General features: G+C 43.8%; 1 protein-coding gene across 22 annotated transcripts in view; it reads left to right on the top strand.

The window, feature by feature from the left end:
- Positions 1-21302, top strand: part of PROM1 (prominin 1) — a 104528-nt gene that overhangs the window by 27747 nt on the left and 55479 nt on the right. For 18 of the 22 annotated variants that reach the window (XM_088658098.1, XM_088658081.1, XM_088658117.1 and 15 more), the window contains exons 4-6: positions 9299-9357; positions 13591-13617; positions 17585-17790. In XM_088658098.1, coding sequence (XP_088514224.1) covers positions 9299-9357; positions 13591-13617; positions 17585-17790 — 292 coding nt within the window. The remainder of the gene's footprint in view (positions 1-9298; positions 9358-13590; positions 13618-17584; positions 17791-21302) is intronic. The other 4 variants (XM_035112692.3, XM_035112687.3, XM_035112685.3 and 1 more) reach the window with 1 other exon arrangement.

The following is a 21302-nucleotide window of genomic DNA, read 5'->3' as shown; positions in this document are numbered from 1 at the left end:
TGAACCTTTAAAGGTAAAGGACCCCTGACAGTTAAGTCCAGTCACGAACAACTCTGGGGTTGCGGTGCTCATCTCGCTTTACAGGCCGAGGGAGCCGGCATTTGTCCGCAGACAGCTTCCGGGTCATGTGGCCAGCATGACAAAGCCGCTTCTGGTGAACCAGAGCAGCGCATGGAAACACCGTTTACCTTCCCGCCGGAGCAGTACCTATTTATCTACTCGCACTTTGAGGTGCTTTCAAACTGCTAGGTTGGCAGGAGCAGGGACCGAGCAACAGGAGCTCACCCTTTCGCGGGGATTCAAACCGCCTTCTTTCAAAATAAATGACAAAATAAATTAAAATTCTTCGAGTCAACTAAGGGTGATGATTCGAAATAATGAAGTGTTTGTTTTAGTCAGTGTAGTTTACACATTAGTATTAGGAATGCCGTTTTAAAAAGTTGTAATAAGACTTGCATTAGAAAATATCGTTAGCCTAAGACAGGGGTCCCCAGACTTACCGAGCGGCGGGCCGGTGCCCGCCGCGCCGCCCGCGCGGTGGGTCGGACGGCAGGGGAGTGCGCGCGCAGCGGGCCGGAGGGCGGGGGAGTGCGCGCCCGTGCGCATGCGCACACGCACACGGGCGGAAAAATATAGCCGAAAATCGCTTGTGCGCATGCGTATGGGCCTCCCCCGACCCGGAAGTGCACCAGAAATGACCTCTTCCGGGTCGGGAGAGGCCTGTACGCATGCGCACAAAGGATTTTCGGCGATTTTTTGCCGATTTTTTTGATTGTCGCTGCGCCGCGCGCCGTGAGAGCGGGCGGCGGCAGCGGGCGGCGGGGGTCGTCGCGGGCCGGATTGGAAGGCCGAGTGGGCCGCATCCGGCCCGGGGGCCGTAGTTTGGGGACCCCTGGCCTAAGACTTTGAAGACTTATTTAAACAATCAGTATTCAACTGCTGTTGCCTCCAGCATCTTAACAAGGGATATTTCCCTAGCTGTTCAACATTATTGAAGGGAACACAGTCATCAAATTTACAGGTGATAAATATCTTGAAAGGAATGACAAATACTGAGTATGGTGCAATTTTAGCATTAAGATTAAAATTCTGAAACGATACCCAACTCAGAAGATAAATCACAATGAAACTTAATCAGAACAAAAATACCATTTGGCATGCAGGAAAGAAGGGGCAAAAACAGAAACACCACATGCAAAGCAAGATAGTTACAGGTACACTCGGAGCGGGGGAGGGGAACATATCTTCCCCAGGGGCTTTCATTCTACACAGGTGAGATAATAATCTCTTCACTTCATTGGAGGATACTGGGGGCCTGCCAGGAGTATTCTTAATGTTGGGGCATTGAATAGGTGAGAGTGCTCTTGACATCACGAATGACAAAATTTAAATGTGAACCTACATTGCCAGGGCAAGAATCGCCGGTGTTGCTTTGGGTTATATTAATAGATTTATCATATCTGAAACTTAGAAGCATTGACTCAAAGAATTGTGGAGTTGGAAGGGATCCCAAGGGTCATCTAGTCCAACCCCCTGCAATGCAGGAATCTTTTGCCCAATGTAGGGCTTGAACCCATGACCCTGAGATGAAGAGTCTCCTGCTCTACCGATGGAAAAAGAAAACCTACATTTATATACAGTAAGCCCGCAACTTGCGCACATTTAACTTGTGCACATTCAGCTTTGCGAATGTGGCAAAAAAAAGTAATGGAAAGGGGGCCGAAAGGGGGCGGGGTTCCAGGAAAATTGGCGTTGGCAATCCCACCCACCATGGAACCCAATGGGTTTTGACTATACGTGATTTTGGGTTTAGAACACAACCCCCGCATAAGTTACGAGCCTGCTGTACCAGCCTTAATCAAAAAGCTGCAGGGTGCTTTATAGAAAAATAGTGTAATAATAACAGAATGTAAATACATGGCAGAATATACACACATATATAAAAAATTAAAACAGTTGTATCAATGGAGTTCACAATAATATGCAATGCACAGTAATACATAATACAGTGGATGTGATCTGTGTGGGAAGCACATTTGCAACCCTCAATGTTTGCAACCCGTGTCTGCGCACGCACGGGTTGCGATTAGGCGCTTCTGCACATGCGCAAAGCGCAATTTAGCACTTCTGCAAATGTGCGCATGCCAAAACCCGGAAGTAACCCGTTCCGGTACTTCCAGGTTCGGTGCAGGACGCAAGATGAAAAGACGCAACCTGAAGCAGCTGTAACCCAAGTATGACTGTACAGTGGTACCTTTGTTGTCAAACTTAATCGTTTGACTCCCAAAACCATTCGAAAACCAAGGTGCGGCTTCCAATTGACTGAAGGAGCTTCCTGCACTCAATTGTAAGCCGCGTAAGCTGTTTCAGATGTTCGGCTTCCAACAATCGTTCACAAACCGGAATACTCATTTCCAGGTTTGCCGTGTTCAGGAGCCAAAACATCCGAGTACCAAGGCATTTGAGAACCAAGGTCCGACTGTATTAGATATTACGTAATGAGAAACAGTGTCATGTTACCTTGATCTTCTGTGAAATACAGCAGTCAGTTATTATATACTCATCTCAGGTACAGCTATAAAACATTATTATTATTATTTATTGAATTTATATACCGCCCTATACCTGGAGGTCTCAGGGCAGTTCACAGAAAAGATCAACATAAATAACACCCCCCCCCAAAAGAGCCACATTTTAAAAGGGTATAGGATGTCAATCAGATCAACTAAAGGCCTGGTTAAAATATAATACTGCTTCAGCATTATGAAAATTAGGGGGGTGGGGAAATAGGCAGCAGTATAAGCTACATAAGCAGCAGAAACCACATGCAAAATGCACATTCCTCTCTGTGTACAAGATTAGCCCTTAATCACACCCTCCCCTCCACAAAATGTCAGGCGCTTCCAGTTCTCAAGGGAGCCGATTCCCGTCTCCCAGTCTGTCACCTCGGGAGATCTCCACTTCCCTGCTCCTTTCCCTATCGATTTTCAGCCCCTGCCCCCTAATGACTTCCAGAAGGTAGGACACCAAAGTCCTTCCCCACCCAACATTGGCCGGCAACTGGGTGGCCTGCTGCCTGAAGCATGCCTCGCTGATCTCTCCTGATCCTGAACCATGCGCTCAGGGTCCAGTGGGCTCACAGCTTCAAAGGCGTTAACTGCTACTGCCCTACATACCAAATTAAACTGTCTCACGCTGGCGTCGCACTTGTGAAGGCCAAGGAGTTCTAGCCTGAGCAAAGAGATGGACACCTCTCTGCTCCCATCAGCATGGGGATTGGGCCCCAACACCCCCACCTGCTTGCCATTGTTGTTTTAAGTGGGACACGGCAGCCAAATTTTCTGGGAGGCTTTGGGGGTTGCCAGAAATCACTTGGGGGGGCAGATGTGGCCTGTGGGCATTGAATTGGCCACTCCTGCTTTCGCGAAAGTGCAAACATCTCCAGAATAGGTTCACCCCATCTTCTTGAATGAGAGTAACCACCAACACAAAAAACTCTATTTTGACAGAATGGAGTTTTAGTTTATTGGGAGGGTAGGGAACTGCTGGCTGTATCGATTAAAAATCGTTTTGTGGTTCTGGAGAGAGGACCCAGGGCAATGAATAGTGAAAAATATGCTTTTTGAAACTTTAACCAGTTGAGACTGGGCATCCGGAGACTGGGTACCCTCATTTGAACTCTTGCCCTTAATCTATTGCAAATCCCTACCAGATGGTGGCTTGCAGAAAGAACTCTGGATAGCCATGATAAGCAAAATATAATGATGGGGGAAACTTATAGAAGTGTAAACAATATGGAGTGGCTATTTCTAAATATGCGTTGGCTGTCTTCTTCAAAATAACTCTTGAAAAAGAGGATGGTAAGGACCTTGTATTTAATGCTATACTTAATTTTTAGCTAAGCAAGCCTATTGTAGAATACAGTGGTACCTCGGTTTATGAACACAATTGGTTCCGGAAGTCTGTCCATAAACTGAAGCGTTCATAAACTGAAGTGAACTTTCCCATTGAAAGTAATGGAAAGTGAATTAAGCCGTTCCACATGGGTCCATGGCATTCGTAAACCGAAAATTCATAAAGTGAGGTGTTCATAAACCGAGGTTCCACTGTACTGGGACAAGCTTTGTCTGTTCTCAGCTTCAGTGGCAGTGGAAAAATAACCTGGGCAGGCAGAAAAGCTTTCACTTTCCACATAGGTGCCAGCTCTGTGACACCTCAGCCCCCTCAAAGTATGTGGGGTTGGGACTGAGCGCCCCCTCCCCAATCTTGAGGGACTGGGCTTCCCTCCGGTGGCAGGCCCCACGGGGCCTCCTTCTGACACACATGACATCACACGTGTGACATCACGCACACACGACAAGGCCCCTCTCCCAATATCGGGAAGGACTTATGTCTTTCAATCAAAGTAAAACACTGAACCATTTGAAGCAGTCTCTCCCCCCCAAAAAAATTTGTAGCTGTCCTACAGTATATTCCTCTAGTACCAAGCTGACACATATTTGCAAGTTCCCCTTTTGCTTTGAAAATTGCTTTGATAACTTTTTATTGAAATGTGGTACAGTGGTGCCTCACTTAACGAATGCCCTGCTTAACGAAAGGATTTTTCGAGCGGAGGTTGCCTCGCTAGACAAAGTCATTTTATGAAAAATTCGTCTAGCGAATCACGGTTTCCCATAGGAATGCATTGAAATTCAATTAATGCGTTCCTATGGGCAAAAAAAATTCAAAAAAAATTCAATGCATTCCTATGGGTTTCGCTAGACGAATTTTTCGTTATAAGAAAAGACCCGTGGAACGAATTAAATTCGTCTAGCGAGGCACCACTGTATATAAATATTGCATCTCAATGAAGGGAGAGGCCTCATGGAAGAAGTGTGGGAGGATACTAGGCTTGGATGTATTCAAGGCCTGAGACGGTTAACCTACATGCAAAAACAGTTGCCCACACCCAGAGAAGTTAGCATGTTAAGAAGAGATCTGTGTTCCAATTCTCCTCCATGTGGTAGCTTTCTACTTGCAGGGGATTATCTGCATAGAGTAGTGTTCAACTCAATGTGAGCCCTCACCTGTACATTCCCAATTTAGTTTTATCATGTAAGAAGTTGGCAAAATTTAAAGTGCAGACATTCTATTGGCTGTTTCACACGTTATATGGTTTGCCATCGAGTGTACGCTCATCAAGGAGCTGAAGGCAATCCCGATGTATCCCAATTACACGCTGAAGTATCCAACAGGTTTGCCATTTTAAACTCATTTTAGATATGTAAAAAGGTAAAGGACCCCTGACAGTTAAGTCCAGTCACGAACGACTCTGGGGTTGCGGTGCTCATCTCGCTTTACTGGCCGAGGGAGCCGGCGTTTGTCCACAGACAGTTTTTTCAGGTCATGTGGCCAGCATGTCTAAGCCACTTCTGGCGAAACCAGAGCAGTGCACGGAAACGCCGTTTACCTTCCCACTGTAGCGGTTCCTATTTATCTACTTGCACTTTGATGTGCTTTCAAACTGCTGGGTGGGCAGGAGCTGGGACCGAGCAACGGGAGCTCACCCAGTCGCGGGGATTTGAACCGCCGACCTTCTGATCGGCAAGCCCTAGGCTCAGTCGTTTAGACCGCAGCGCCATATTAAATATATGAACTGGACCTTTTACCAACCCTTTTGAAATTTTCAGTTATAAAGGCAAAAGGCTCTGCAGGATTATGGGCTGTCCAGTACTCCTGATGACTTGAGGCTGTGCTGATGAGCATTCAAGGGTCTTGTTTATCCTGGACTCTTGCTTTCACAGTAGTGAGTTGTTTGAAGTTTCCACTTCTTCCTGATAAGGTTGAGTGTGCAATTTCAGTTCCATATTTACTGGCCTACCCTTATAAGAATGACTATGTATAGGAAATGCTCCAAACTCTCTAAACCAGCGGTCAGCAAACTTTTTCAGCAGGGGGCCAGTCCACTGTCCCTCAGACCTTGTGGGGGGCCAGACTATATTTTGAAAAAATAAAAAGAAATAAATGAACGAATTCCTATGCCCCACAAATAACCCAGAGATGCATTTTAAATAAAAGGACACATTCTACTCATGTGAAAACATGTTGATTCGTGGACCATCTGCGGGCCGGATTTAGAAAGCGATTGGGCCTGTTCCGGCCCACGGGCCTTAGGTTGCCTACCCATGCTCTAAACTGTAGCATCCCTGTGGGTTTGATAAAGGAATCCATGAAATAATCTGGTCAGTGGATTAATCAAGCAGGATACTCCTGGATTCAAATCTGGTCGAGTAGGGTATCCAGTTTAGATACATGAGTTCTGGCATCTAATTCTACAGGCTCTGCAACATGGTCACTGTTTATAATTTCGCAATTTGCTGTAAGCAGGCACAAGTCATTTGTCTAAGCCAATTGGTGCAAATCAAGCAAAGAGGCATTTTGCATTTCTCCCCCTTTGTAAACATCCTTTGAAGTAGATCCTAGAGGTGGTAAACCTGTTTCCTGATGTTCCCCCTGCCTAATCCTTTCAGGAATTCCTACTGCTCTTCCCGTCCTGTTTATTGTTGTTGTTGTTTAGTCGTTTAGTCGTGTCCGACTCTTCGTGACCCCATGGACCAGAGCACGCCAGGCACTCCTGTCTTCCACTGCCTCCCGCAGTTTGGTCAAGCTCATGTTTGTAGTTTCGAGAACACTGTCCAACCATCTCATCCTCTGTCGTCCCCTTCTCCTAGTGCCCTCAATCTTTCCCAACATCAGGGTCTTTTCCAGGGAGGCTTCTCTTCTCATGAGGTGGCCAAAGTATTGGAGCCTCAGCTTCAGGATCTGTCCTTCCAGTGAGTGCTCAGGGCTGTTTATTGTAGCTTCAGTTTATTACATGCTTTGTAGTGCAGATAGATCTGTAGCCTAGGAAAGGCCTTCCTGGTTTTTCCTCACGTATTCTCTGCTACCTGATCCTCTCCCATGTGATACCCTTTTGGGATGTGCTGATGCGTTTGATTGGTTGTTTTGAATTCTATGACGCAATTCTTTTGTGTGATTAAAGTAGCCTGGGCGGAGGGTCGAGAGGTCCCTTCTCTCTCTCGCTCCCTTTTCGAACCAGAGCTTTGCAGGTCAAAGTGTCTGTCTTTCTTTTCCCCTTTCCCTACTCTTCCCTACACTCATGAGTAAACCCCACGCTAAACAGTGCTGCATAAATGCTAAGATGGTTGCTACTTTTAATTATTATTTTTTTAACGCTTATTCCTGGTTTCATGTCATCCTGGCCATTTTCCTCCTTCAGTTGGTCCATGAGAATCAAAAGTGCAGTGCATCTTAATGCCTCTTCCCAACCCCCAGCTTAGAAGTATCTTGGAATAGAGGATCCTGTTTCAAAAGGGTGACGTAACCTTAAACTCCAGGGCAAGAGGGGTTTAAAAAGCTGCTTTGCTGATGTAAGCCCATTCGACATCCAGATGGGAGAATTTGTATACCCTGAGAAGACATTGTTTATTAGCTAAACTGTTTACCTGTCATCCATTCCTGTAAAGCTCTTTTGGCAGAGGAATGACAAACCAATTTTTTGTTGGTGCTTAATGTCTAGAGAGATTATTGCTAAGCCCTTGCTCTTTCTTCCTATCTCTTAGTCTGTGAGCGATGTGGTGTGGCAACGCAAACCTTTTTTTATTTATTGCTGTCCCAGTTCTTCTGAGTGTTCGAACACTGAGCTGATACTTGAAAGTGCAATTGTTAGTTAAAGTTTTCTTTAGCACTTTATCAAAGAGATTCACACACACGTATGCATATATGTATTCAAAAAGAATAATGTATCTGATCGGGCAGATGGCATCCTTGAAAACGCAAGGATACCAGGAAAGCAACTGAGTAAAGAATTAATGTAATTAGTCCTTCCAGTAAGCTTTAGAAGATAAATCCCCTTTAACCTCTGTTATAAGACATGTGCTGTGTCAAAGCCTTGGATTATTAGTCTTTCAAAACAAGCTCCTGCATCTGCTGTGGCATAGTGCAAAAGTAATTTAGTAAATATATGATGTCATCGTCCTCACAATAAAGCCATTTTTGGTTTCCAGTTTTTCCGACAGACCTGGTTTGATCTGGTTCTGACCTGGTTTGTGCATATAGCAGAATGAGATAGTAAGTAGATTGCAGGTGGAGGGTTATAATACTCTCTGTATAAACACCCTGCTAGGAGAAAAGTAGCTTAACAGGGAGACATTTTAAGCATTTCTCTCTCTGATGAGATAGTTATTTCAGAGAGTCTTTTTTCATGTTTACAACCATTCAGAAATGTAGTCTTCTACACATTCCAGCTCAGTCCAAAGGGTTTTTTCCACCTCATTCTGCTACATGTATATTATCTAGCTTCTATCATTATCACCCAGTCAAGTAGTTGGTATTGGCTTCTACCTTGGGGCAATATTATTTATTGTCCTATTCTTCCTTTCTTTTTTGAGTTGCCATGCTAACAGTTAACACTGTTTATTAGCAAATTCAAAAAATTGTGCTTGCAATAGCTAAAGAGCTCTTAACGCCACCAACAACAATAAAAGTTGGGCTGAATCTTTGTACTAGCCAAACTGTAGGGGTTGCTTTTGGATCAGTTGTGATGGGTATGAACTTAGTCGATTCTTCAGGTTAGCCTGCTTCTAGTCACTTAGACCTGGTCTACATATGTGACAAAATGAGCTGGTAAAATCCTGAAGTGAAGTGATAAAACAGATTGTACCATTCTAGATGTCAGGAGCTTATCATCTTTTTGAATGCTCTCCAAGAAACAAAAGGCCTCCCTGCCAATAGAAACTGGCATAGCAGGGAGTGAGTTGAGCCACAGCTTATCTCCGTGATATTTTAATTCTTTCTTCCAGTGTATGTGTGTGCGCACCTTGGGCCAGTCACTGTCTCTTAGCTTAGCCTTTAAATGGAATAAATAAATAATAAATAATGCCTATCTATATATTTCATAAATACAACACACACCTCTATGGTCTGAGTGCTACAGTCCACTCTAGCACTGTAGCCTTTTCTGCTGTAAATAGGAAGTTTCTTTCTCTAGAAAGACCTCCTCCCAAATTTCGACCAAGTCAAACTGATAAAGGCTGGGTAACATGTCCCATAAAGTGCTTAGCTTTGACCTCTAAACATTTTAGCAAAATGTATTTCCCTCCAAGTGTAAAACAACTGCATATGTAAACAGAGACTCTTGTATTTTATCAATAACCACCAACGATATTTGATCAGCATATTTTGTGTGAATGGTTTTTAAATTTACAAAAAAATGATGAGTTTATTCTCTAAAATTTGGAAGTGTTCTTGCTTTTTTCAGATCTTATCAAAAAACTAGCACAGCAATCGTTTGGCAAAACCGCTGGTGATTATCAAAAGGTAACTCTTTCACGTGTATTTATTATGGTTTGCATATGACTGTGTGTCTGTATTTGTGGAGCTGATTCTTTTAAAACAACAACAACAACAACAACAACAACAACAACAACAGAAGAGCACAGTATGTTAACTTGCCCATATCTGCTTCTTGTTTATCTTTTAAATAGTAAGTTTCCAGATGCAAGTGTGTCAAAACTGCATGATAAGGTTTCACAAATGTTTCATTTTGCTTAGCTTCCGCATCAAATATTTTCCAAGAAGATTGGGGGATATTTTTGATCGGTGTAAATAGAAACTTTTGCTTCCTTTGCATAGGGCTTTTTTTTTAATGACATTTCATCCGAATTGCTGATTAAGATACTGATGAGTAAATATTTTTAGGCAAACTGAAATACCGGTATATGAACACGTTAGTATTTCCCTTCGTAGCATAGATTTTTTTTATGCAGCCCATGTCTTCCAATTCTGGAGACTGGATATTATTAAGCATCTGATATTGGTCCCTATATTGTTCCCCATTGCATTATCAGCTCCAGAAGACACACACTACACATTGCACTTCCCATTTTAAAACAACCACTCTTTTTCAGGGAGCATATTCCAAGTAGGGGGGGGAGAGGTGTGTGCCATAGGCACAGGGAAAGATAGGATAAACTTCACTGAATGGGTTTCAAACTGTGTTTCTTAATTATACATTCAGGAAGGGTAGACGACTGTCTTTGAAAGACAGCTTGCTCACTAACCTTCAATCTTTTCCTGCGATTGCTGGCTACTGGGTGCGTTCCTGAGTCCATGCTCAGTTCATGAAGGGTGATGGCTGTGCACTCTAAAACCTGTCCCTCCATCCTTTGCAATATTCAGGATTGGAATGGAAGATTGCAAAAAAGTGTTCCCTGAAGATGAAAACCCACTGGTGTGATTTATTTAAAAGATTAGTTGATTCTAACTTGGTGATTGGAATAAGTGCTGTGGGTTTATGCACCTCCTTCAGTTTCTAGTTTGTAGACAGTCTTTAGCTAGCAAACCATTGTTTGTTCAATTTTGCCTTCGCAGCAAACTATGGTTATCTCACAGGGCGGTAGGGAGGGGAGGTGCACACAGAGATGGTTCTAATTGCCAAACTATGGTTTTTTTGATTGGCACAGTGACTTCTGAACTGAACCAGTCCTTTTAACTTTTCAAAGAGCATTTAAATGCTTGTTTCAGGTGGAAAACTACCTGTAGAGAGCCAGTGTGGTGTAGTGGTTAAGAGCGGTAGACTCCTAATCTGGGGAACCGGGTTCGTATCTCCGCTCCTCCACATGCAGCTGCTGGGTTACCTTGGGCTAATCACACTTCTCTGAAGTCTCTCAGCCCCACTCACCTCACAGGATGTCTGTTGTGGGGGGGGGGAAGAGAAAGGAGATTGTTAGCTGCTTTGAGACTCCTTCGGGTAGTGATAAAGCGGGATATCAAATCCAAACTCTTCTTCTTCTTCTTCTTCTTCTTCTTCTTCTTCTTCTTCTTCTTCTTCTTCTTCTTCTTCTTCTTCTTCTTCTTCTTCTTCTTCTTCTTCTTCTTCTTCTGTAATTTTGGAAGCCCAGAGCTGTGGATATATTCACCCATTCTGACTAATCAGAACATAGTAATTATGACTGCAGAAAGGCATGGTCATGAGGAGTGGCTGCAGCTTGCAAACCTTTGAGGGCTCTTTTTTGTGTGTTAATTTGGAAAGAAGGAAACTCGAATTGCGTCATGCAAAACAAAGAGAGAAAATCACTTGATGTACTTAATAATGCTGGTTGTATCAATCACAGCATCATTCAGGTGTTTTTAACCATCAGTGTTTGAGTCAGTAAATCATGGGCTCCTTTTCAAATGTTTTATAGGAAATAGTAATAGTTGTGATTTCTTAGGGTTGCCGTCTTTTTTAAAAAAAAGTATAAAGCAGGAGATTTTTTTAAAAAAAATACAAAAAAATGTGAATTTTCAATTGACTTGCCTAAGATCCAGGACAAAGCACCGCCTTTTGGAAACCCCCCCTGGGCGTCAATTCCACCTTTGAAATCCTGGTAGTGTCCGGACTTAGGGCAGACCTAGAGTTCTCCTTCTTTTGACAGACTATCTCCTGATGAACTCTTTGCTCAAATGGTGTTGGGGTTTGTGCAGCTGGCCAGCAGCAAGCAGTGCAGTGGGACAGAGAGGCTTATCTGACCCCCGGGCAAATGAGTTGCTGCTGCTTACCAAGAGACACAAGGTGGTGGGCAGGCTGACGCAGTATAAACATGCCACCAGGAGCACCAGATTGGCCCTGCTGCTGTGTTTGCACCATGCTGACCCACTGGCTTGCCCCTGCCGCTCCCAGTAAGCAGCAGTAGTTCACCTGCTGGAAAGTCAGGTAAGAACCTCTGTCCCATTGCAGTGTATGCTACTGCAAATAGCTATAATATACTTGTGATGGCTGTGAGCCAGTGTGGTGTAGTGGTTAAGAGCGGTAGACTCGTAATCTGGGGAACCGGGTTCGCGTCTCCGCTCCTCCACATGCAGCTGCTGGGTGGCCTTGGGCTAGTCACACTTCTCTGAAGTCTCTCAGCCTCACTCACCTCACAGAGTGTTTGTTGTGGAGGAGGAAGGGAAAGGAGAATGTTAGCTGCTTTGAGACTCTTTCGGGTAGTGATAAAGCGGGATATCAAATCCAAACTCCTCTTCTTCTCTTCTTCTTGTGTCCTGTGTGGATGTGCTTTGTGGAAAAGAAACCATTATTGAAAGTTTTCCCAAGCCCAGGCTTGATACAGACTTCAGAAATTTGTAAAAGCCTGCATTAAATGATAAGTGAGCTTGTGAAGTCATTGAATTCTTCCTAACTTGGATAAACAAATAGAAGAGGAAAGCTTGTCCCTTTGCTCCTCCCTTTTCTTTTTTCCTGATGCCCTGGGTATCAGTGCTGTGCAGTTTAAAACTCAAGGAACCACGGGAGAGCAACATCTCGCCTGGTGTCCAGGCTTTGTGCCCTGATGCACTATTCCAGAGATAAAAGGGGACAAATTGCCCTTTGTGCCATCATCGCTACCACCACAACAACTGGGAAGGGAAGGGGGAGATTGCCCCAAGCCAGACAATAGGGTCAAACACAAAAGATGCCCTTGATAAAGAGTGACTTTCTCAGAACATGTTGGGAACATCAAGACGTGTGCACATGTGCTCTTGTGTAGGCGCCATGCTGCTTGCACAGCCGAACATCACCCTCATTTCAAATTCTGACTCTTCCTCCTACTTAACACCTCTCCTCATGCAAGGTGATTCCTTCCCTGGTTTGAGGCAAACAGCATTTTTCTGCTCCATTTGCCCAGCTGCTTGGATTAAATACCACAGGGAACTCAATTCCCTAGATATGGTTGTGCAGTTTTGAACGTGGTAAACAACACGTCTTACGTAACCATGTCTATTCAGAAGCAAGTCCTGTTGAATTCAGTGGGACTTGCTCCCAGATAAATGGGGTTAGGATTACAGACTTAAGTGTAATGTTCTTCAGGGTGTTAAAATAAATAAATTCCACCACTTTTATGATGGAAGGCAGTAATCCAAACAGTAATAGAAATTACAGTGATGCCTCACAAGACAAATTTAATTCGTTCCGCGAGTCAATTCATTTTGCAAAAAATTCGTCTTGCGAATCGCGGTTTCCCATAGGAATGCATTGAAATTTCTTTTTTTGCCCATAGGAACGCATTAATTAAATTTCAATGCATTCCTATGGGAAACTGCGATTCGCAAGATGAATTTTTCGCAAAACGAATTCGTCTTGCGAGTCACCATCAGATCGCAAGATGCATTTGTCTTGCGAAAAATTCGTCTTGCAGGGCATTCATCTTGCGAGCTACTACTGTAGTTTTTCTGTAGTGTTCAAGTCAATTGGGAAGAAAATGCAAGCTGTTCTGCAACTGGCCCTCTTTATTCTGGCAAGTGTTAACAGTACACAAATTGAATACAAATAAGTAAAAGCCATGAAAATCCTAAAGCATTTGATTTTGCAAAATTGGCAAGATGCCTCTGGACCCACACTGCATCATGGTTTTGTGTGTGAATACCTGATGTGCTAAATCGCTTACTGCCCTTGTGCATTTTTATTTTTATTTACTTTGATGGGCATCATAAACATTATCTTTGGGTGCTTAATTCATTGCTCATCTGCATTCTTTTTATGCATGCTGCCTCTGCATCATATACATTTTCCATCTGCCTTGACTTCCACAGCCAGAAAATGTTGTCCTGACCCTTCAGGTAAAACCTCTTATTGTTTCTGATGCACACTTTGTTTGGAAATATATATATATTCTCAACTAGGGTTGCCATATTTCAAAAAGTAAAATTCCTGACACCCGCAGTTGTTGAGCTTTTTCTAGGAGACCACCAAAATTTTGGGAGAACAAACCCAAATTGTTGAGCTTTTGAGGGGAAACCTACGCCCCCTAATAGTGATTTTCAGCTTTTTGAGCTGTTTCCGCTGCTTTTTCCATCGCGTTGACACATATCCGGGTTTTCCCAGACATTTCACCAATTCGGCAAAATTCCCCCCCGACACCATTTTTAGATCCGAAAACCAGGACATGTCAGGAATTTTCCAGATGTCTGGCAAGCCTATCTTAACTAACATGTAACCTCTTCTGATCATGGGTTCTAACATTTTAGTTGGAGTATTTTCAGAATTGTAAATTTAGTTAGTTAATATATTTTGTTGTGGTTTTCAAAAGGAACCTAACATTCCCATTTCCCATTATCTAACAAAAATTCTTAACTCTCCTTGTAACTGTAATTAGGTCACTGGTATAAATGGCCATGTGTTGCAATTGTTTTCACTTAGAGCTATTTTCATTGAGGAAATGGGGGAATCTGAAGCAGATTCATTGAGAGTACAACTGGAGCATGAGGGAATATAGCTGGTGAGAAACTGGCTTGCAACGAGCCCTGGAGGAAGGTGTCCGACTGCTCTTCTCCCTCTGTGCTTGTAATAGGCTGGCACTCACAAATGTGTAATAGCAGTGGGAGAGAAGCCACATAATCTACAAAACAAAAATATTTCCCAAGTTGGTAAATTAAAGCAATAAACAGAATGGTCACGAGAGACAAAAAAATGCAGTGCCCAGCTAGCATCAAAAAAGGTACAATCAAGGAACGGTCTTCAGAACATGCAGGTCTCCTGCTGGATCAAAGGTTTGTCTAGACCAGAGGTCAGCAAACTTTTTCAGCAGGGGGCCAGACTATATTTTGAAAAATATACATGAATGAATTCCTATGCCCCACAAATAACCCAGAGATGCATTTTAAATAAAAGCACACATTCTACTCATGTAAAAATGCACTGATTCCTGGACCATCCATGGGCCGAATAGAGAAGGTGATTGGGCCGGCTCCGGCTCCTGGGTCTTAGTTTGCCTATCCATGGTCTAGACCAGCTTCAAGGTTTTCAGCTGTGACCAGCCAGATGCTTCCACAAAGTCTACAAGTAGCATATGAAGGCACTGGCTTCCCCCTGAATTTTGTTTGGTCCCAAATTTTGTTTCGTTCAAGGAAAAATAGGTATATAAAAAGAAGAATTCAGGAGAATAGGTATATAAAAAGGAGAATTCAGGAAAAGTATTCAGCAAAGTGTGAAAATATAGGCCCTTTAAAGTGAGTTCCAAAGCTTCCCTCTCCAAAGGTCAGATTCACATGCTTCAAAACGTTGCACAGGCAGTAAAACTAGGTTTAGTTAGATTGGTGAAAATTCCTAAATTATTGGTATAGGAACTCAAGAGTGGCTTGTGAGAGCCATGCAGTGTGAGCTTGGAGCAACCAGCTCAGACCTCCTCACATGCTGAGCTGGTCAGGTAGACTGAAGGTTGGAAAAATAGGTCTGATTGCCCATTTCCTCCCAAGGCCAGGGGAAGTGACCTCATTAAACCGGGCAGGACAGCTTACTCTATGGTATGAGCTCCTTCATGCATTATTTAGACACAACCATGTTGGTTGTAAGAGGCTGGTTATCCCACAAATTGTATAGTGCTGTCATGGCTGACAGCAAACAATGTCTAGCCCCTTTTGTAAAGCTACCTAAGGCAGAGGTCAGAGCACATCTTCCAGTTGCAAATTCCCCCAGCTAATTGCATCGTGTGAAGTTTATTCTCTTCTGACCTTAAGATGAGTTTCTTCTGTGAACCCCAAGTTCTTCCCAGGCATTCTTATTTATGTGTGCAAGAAGTGCACACCAGTGCTTGGCTTCAAGGCATCCAGGGATATTTCCATTCCTAGTGCTTAAACTGCAGTACTCTTGAGTTCCTATTTCTGTCTCTTACTTGAAATCCCTTCACGCACAGCTGAGCTGTACTAGTGTGGCTCTTGCTACCTCGACAGTTGCTTTCATGCTGTTTTAGGTATTTCTAAAAGTGCTGATCTGGATCCTGTATTTACACACCACATAAGCAGTGGTAAGGTAAATGCCAAAGAACGAGCCGTGTGGGTGGATCCATTTACACCTGAACTGATGTGGGGGGAAACTGCAGAGGTAGCAACACCCATGCTGGCTTAAGTTTATGTTGAACTACATTATTGCAATTATGATTTCAGAGTGGTTTCAGTGTGCAGTTCTGCTCTGTAGCGCTTTTCCTTTCTGGAGCTAATTTACCCTTAACATTTTGCTAATTAACTCCTCAATCACATGTGTGCATGTGGGGTTGCTTCAGAGAAAACAGGCTTGAAGGAGCAAGGGAATGTCCACAAGTATGAAATAAAGCAGCCCTATGTCTTGCATTGGTCCTCATAACCTGGGAGGGTTGCTGACCAGGGTCTCCAGTGGCCAAGGATGGTGCCGCAGTGTGTCTTCCTACAACTAGTGGAAGCAGAATAAATTAGGTGAAATAAGAGAAGTTGTGTTAACTTGAGTAGAGTTGAAAGGCACCCAAGCATCATCTAGTCCAGGCATCCCCAAACTTCGGCCCTCCAGATGTTTTGGACTACAATTCCCATCTTCCCCAACCACTGGTCCTGTTAGCTAGGGATCATGGGAGTTGTAGGCCAAAACATCCGGAGGGCCGCAGTTTGGGGGTGCCTGATCTAGTCCAACCCCCTGCAATGTAGGAATCTCAGCTAAAGCACCCATGGCAGATGACCATCCAACCTCTGTTTAAAAACTTGCAAAACTCAGGCCTTAAATGGAAAGTCTGGACTTTGAAGTCATCTTATTTTACTTGTTATTTTGTATTATATTTACTGTTTTTAATTAGGTTTTGTAATTTTGGATTATGCGGAATGCTTTATCTGAGTGGACGTAGCAACTGAGTAATTTCGTTGTTCCCGCAAGGGGACAATGACAATAAAGATATCTTATCTATCTCTTTTTTTAGTGCAGTATTTTTCCATGTATAAGACTATTGTCCCCCCCCTAAAAATAATGTCAAAAATTAGGGGGGCATCTTATACAAGGGGCCATCTGCCCCATTTTCTTAAATCTGAGTCCCCCAACATAGGAGGTGTCTTATACATGGGGGCATCTTATGAATGGAAAAATACGGTAGTCTTGTATCAGTCTACCATAGAAAGCCTTTAGGCATGACTCCCTCTGAGAACTGTTGGTTTAATGTAGGAATTTCCAGACTTTGTCCCTTTTTGCAGCACTACAGTGTGCACTACAAGAACTCCTAACACAGGCGACTTTTCAAAGTGTATTTCGGGAGGGGGGGACGACCACTTAGCCATACTGCCTGGGTGTCCTTCCTCGCCTCCAAATTAGAGCTGCCAGCTCGCTTCTTTCTTGGACTAACAAATGTATTGTTTTTATCATTTTCCAGAACAATGGCCAGGATTCTTCTTTGCAACTCCAGGATATCCTAGTTAATAATTTTCTAGTACCCCGCGTTCCAGTTTGTACAGTTGGAGCTCAAGGATGGGACTATACTGCTAGAGTTTTCCCGCCCCTCTCCTCTGTAGCGTGGGCGGCATCGGGGAATGTGCATGATTCATCCCTTGGGGTGCTGTCGGTTCCTTTAGCTGAGAAAGCCGGATCAATTCTGCACGGTGCCTCTCCAACTGGGCAAAAGTTGTACTTCCATCCAGTGTGCTGACTTAGTTAATCAAGGCACCCTTCAGCCCCTTTCACCGCGCAATACGTTTCCTCCAGCATGTAGTCTTTGAGTTTGGTTTGGAAACTATGTCTTCCATGTGAATCTCAGTTATAATATATCTGCTCTCGCTATTGTTTCCGTCCGCATTGCAGGCAGTTTACTATGAAATCGGGTTTATAGTCTCTGCTGCTCTGGGAGTGCTGTTTCTTCTATTGCTGCCTCTAGTGGGGCTTTGCTTCTGCATGTGTCGTTGCTGTGACAACTGTGGCGGGGAGCTGCACCAAAGACAGAAGAAAAATGCTGACTGTCAGAGGGGCTGCTTTGCTACAGTACTTTTCGTTGCTGCTTTAATAATCAGGCAAGTATAGCCAAGCTGCTCACCGTGTGAATTTTGCTTTGCCATGTAAGCAAGGTGGGTTAAGTCTGGTTTATCATTTACGGGGTTTTTTATAAGGCTGGGAATAATGTGCACAAGTTTAAGGAAGATAAAAGTCACTAGTTAAAAGAGAGCCACTCTGTTTGATGCCCACAGGCTTAACTGCATAACTAGACTGAAAGATTTGCAGCCAAGCTACGTGATCAGCCGGCGCTTCGGATGTATTGAGAATGTACCACTTTGTACTTGTCAGAATGTACCACTTTGTACTAAGGATAGTTTAGGATATAGAATATTCTTACAAAAGTTGGGTGCCACCCCCCACTCTCTGCCAGATTCCAGGGGGTTCCAGGTACTCACCCAGGGTCTGTGTTCCTTTGGAGAATTGAGACGCGGCATAAACTTTCATAGCTTTAAGAAATATGGTTTATTCACTTATTTACACCTTCAGTCTGGATGGAGGGAGTCCAGGTATTACAGCAAGCTCATTTCAAAAGGAGCTTGTCTCCCACAACAGTGAAGCCCTGGAGCATAGCTTCCAAGTCTCCCGTATTCCCCGGGAAACCCCCGTTTTTCCAGCCGTTCCCAGCTGGAAAAACAGATTTATTTATTTCCCCCCCCCGGTTTACTTACCGGCCGGTGGCGGCTCCTTCTGCGCATGTCTGGAGTCTCTGGACATGCGCAGAAGCGATTTCTGGCACGGCGGTCATTTTGGAACTGGGCGGAGCATGCTCAGAAGCGACTTCCGATGCTGCTCTGCCCAGTTCCAAAATGGCCGCAGCGCGACTTCCGGCGCAGCGGCCATTTTGGAACTGGGCAGAGCATGCTCAGAAGTGACTTCCGGTGCTGCTCTACCCAGTTCCAAAATGGCGGCAGCGCTACGTCCGGTCTGCCGATCCCTTATTTTTCCAGCAGGAACTTGGCAGGTATGCCCTGGAGTCCAAGCCATCTTGGAGTCCCAGCCAGCCTTCAGCCAGCCTGCCCAAGATGGATCCCATTCTTTCTTCTTCCCAGAATACCTTACTGAAAGACTCCCCTCTCCTGTCACCTCACACCCAGTTACCCTCGCCCCATCAGTCTCCCCAAGCCAGAGGATTCCTCTCAGATGGCCCATCAACACCTTTTGTCATGTTAAGAGATTTGCTCTTGAGTAGGCCAGCCAGGCTGGTTTGCATAAGTCAGCCCTGGGATTCCTTGTCTGACACAGCTTTAGAGCTTGAACTTTCACCCATATCCTAATTAATCAAAATCCTACAATTTATTAATTTCCAGGGTTTAGTGGGGTCCCCCTCAAATCTATCTTTTTAATACATTCCCACTCTGCAATAGCAAAACTAGCATGCCGAGGAAAAGGTTCTAGGATAGCTAATGTTGTTTATGTAGGATTTGAATGTGAGGAGATGGTAATTCAGTCAGTCCCCCAGGTACAGCCTAGAGTGGTACAATACAGAAGAGAAGAACATCATGTGAGACTGCTGATCGTTCAGCTTCTCTCTGTGATTATTGTTCTGGAACTGAGTACGCAAGGCTTTTGCCATTTTTTAAATAAGAACTGCCTGTGCTAGCTTTTCCACTGCAAAATCAATGTATCATACCTGCGTCATTTTTAATTTTGTATGGCTGCTTCCATTTTCACTCTGAATGTACCCGTTTTGTTGCTGAGGATGGGTAATGCAAAATTTGATCCTGCTTTTTCCTTATGAGCTAGAAGCGGTCAGAACCCCTGGCCCCTTCATGACTAGACTGTACTCTCTAACATAACAAAACATGTTTCCTAAGTGTGGGCATATATAGTGGAAGATTAGGAATATAAAGTGCTTTAGGGTTGATGGAGCTGACTCAGGATTCCAGAATTAAACCCTGGTTTGAACTTGCAGTCACCTTGAGTCATATGGGCAGAAAGTAGATTGTGGTCCACAGGCCATATTCTGTTGGTTCACCTAGCATCCTGTTCGGTGCTGGACTTTTTGTGATGAACCAAACTGTTTACCAGTTTTGGGGTAATGGTCTTGACTCATTTCTCAGCCAGTCCAATAAGAACCAAGGGCAGCCTGGCTGCCTCTAACCGGAATGAGCAGCTCTGCTCATTTTGTCTCTTAAACACAACTGATTTCCATTAATAATGATAATAATAATAATAATAATTTATTGTTTATACCCCGCCCATCTGGCCGGGTTCCCCCAGCCACTCTGGGCGGCTTCCAACAAAACATTAAAATACAGAAATCAAACATTAAAAGCTTCCCTAAACAGGCCTTGAGATGCCTTCTAAAGGTCTGGTAATTGTTGTTTTCTTGGACCTCTGTCCAGAACTACATTCGGGAATATTCCTAAAATGTCCTCTGTTCTTGTCCTTTTGTTCACCAGAGTTTTGGAAACAGATATCAAGAGTTATGCATGTATATGCACACAATCCTCAACGTTTTGTCTAGTTGTAGCTCTTTGTTTTCACCTAAAAGAAGCAAGCGATTTCCATTACCTTGTATGGAAGAGAATAAATGGTACATTTGTGGTTGCATGGACCTATGGAAAGGGGGTCTTTCCAATTGTAGCCCCATAGCCTGCTGTCTTTGAGTGAGTAAACACTCATGTAGGAGCCTTTGGCTTCTGGTGGAAGGGAGGAAACCAGAACCCTTGAACATTAAGCAGGCATATCTAAAATCTTTGGTTCCCCTTCCGCGAGGGCAATTGTTGCCCGAAAAGAGGCTTCTGGGTATATCTTTCCTTCTGAATCCTGCACTTGTGCTGATTTGCGGCAGAGGCAGGATTTCTGTCTCCCCACCCCCCAAGTAATTGGCACCCACCTCTTTGCTGAACATGTACTGTATAGGGAAACATTTTATATATTTAAAGAAATCTTGTGCTTGTGCATGGGCCAGTTGGCTTCTCAAAGTGTGATTGAGTAGCATACTCTCCTCATTTCTGGGAAACCAAGGTCTCTGGCCATCGCTTTATTAAAGAACGTTAAGCCAAAGTTTGTTTTTCATATCACTAAACATGAAGGAGAACTCGGTTTAATAGTCTTCACAAATGTGATCAGTGGGGTGACTGGTTTTCCTCTTTTTTTGTAAAGTGTTTTTCCCACTCTGTTGGAGAGGCTCAAAATGAGAAATTATCAAAGTTTTGCAAACAGAAAACCTTCATGGTGCATTGAGCTACTGACCTTTTTGTAGTGTGAGCAGAAAGACCGAAACAATAGCCTCCAAAGAACATAGTTGTTACTGTAATTCTAGCCATGTGAATTGGAAATACACTTTTCATCTGACTGTCCATTGTGAAATGTTTTCCTTTTTACAGGCAGCCAAGAATAGATAATAACACCCAGTACAGACTGTACAGGCAGGGAAACGGGAAAGCATTGCTTACCCTTGTAGGTGTCCAGTTCTGTGCCCAAGTCTCTGCCTTCTGCCAAATCATCTTGCGATATTGGCATCTGCAGAGCAAAAGCCCCACATAAGAGTCTTTGCTGAATCATACCAAAGTCTGTCTATTTC

Source organism: Zootoca vivipara, chromosome Z1 (assembly GCF_965207765.1).
Source record: "Zootoca vivipara chromosome Z1, rZooViv2.hap1.1, whole genome shotgun sequence".
Classification (NCBI taxonomy): Eukaryota; Metazoa; Chordata; class Lepidosauria; order Squamata; family Lacertidae; genus Zootoca; species Zootoca vivipara.
The sequence above is the reverse complement of the archived record's forward strand: the minus strand, read 5'-3'. Positions and strand labels throughout refer to the sequence as shown.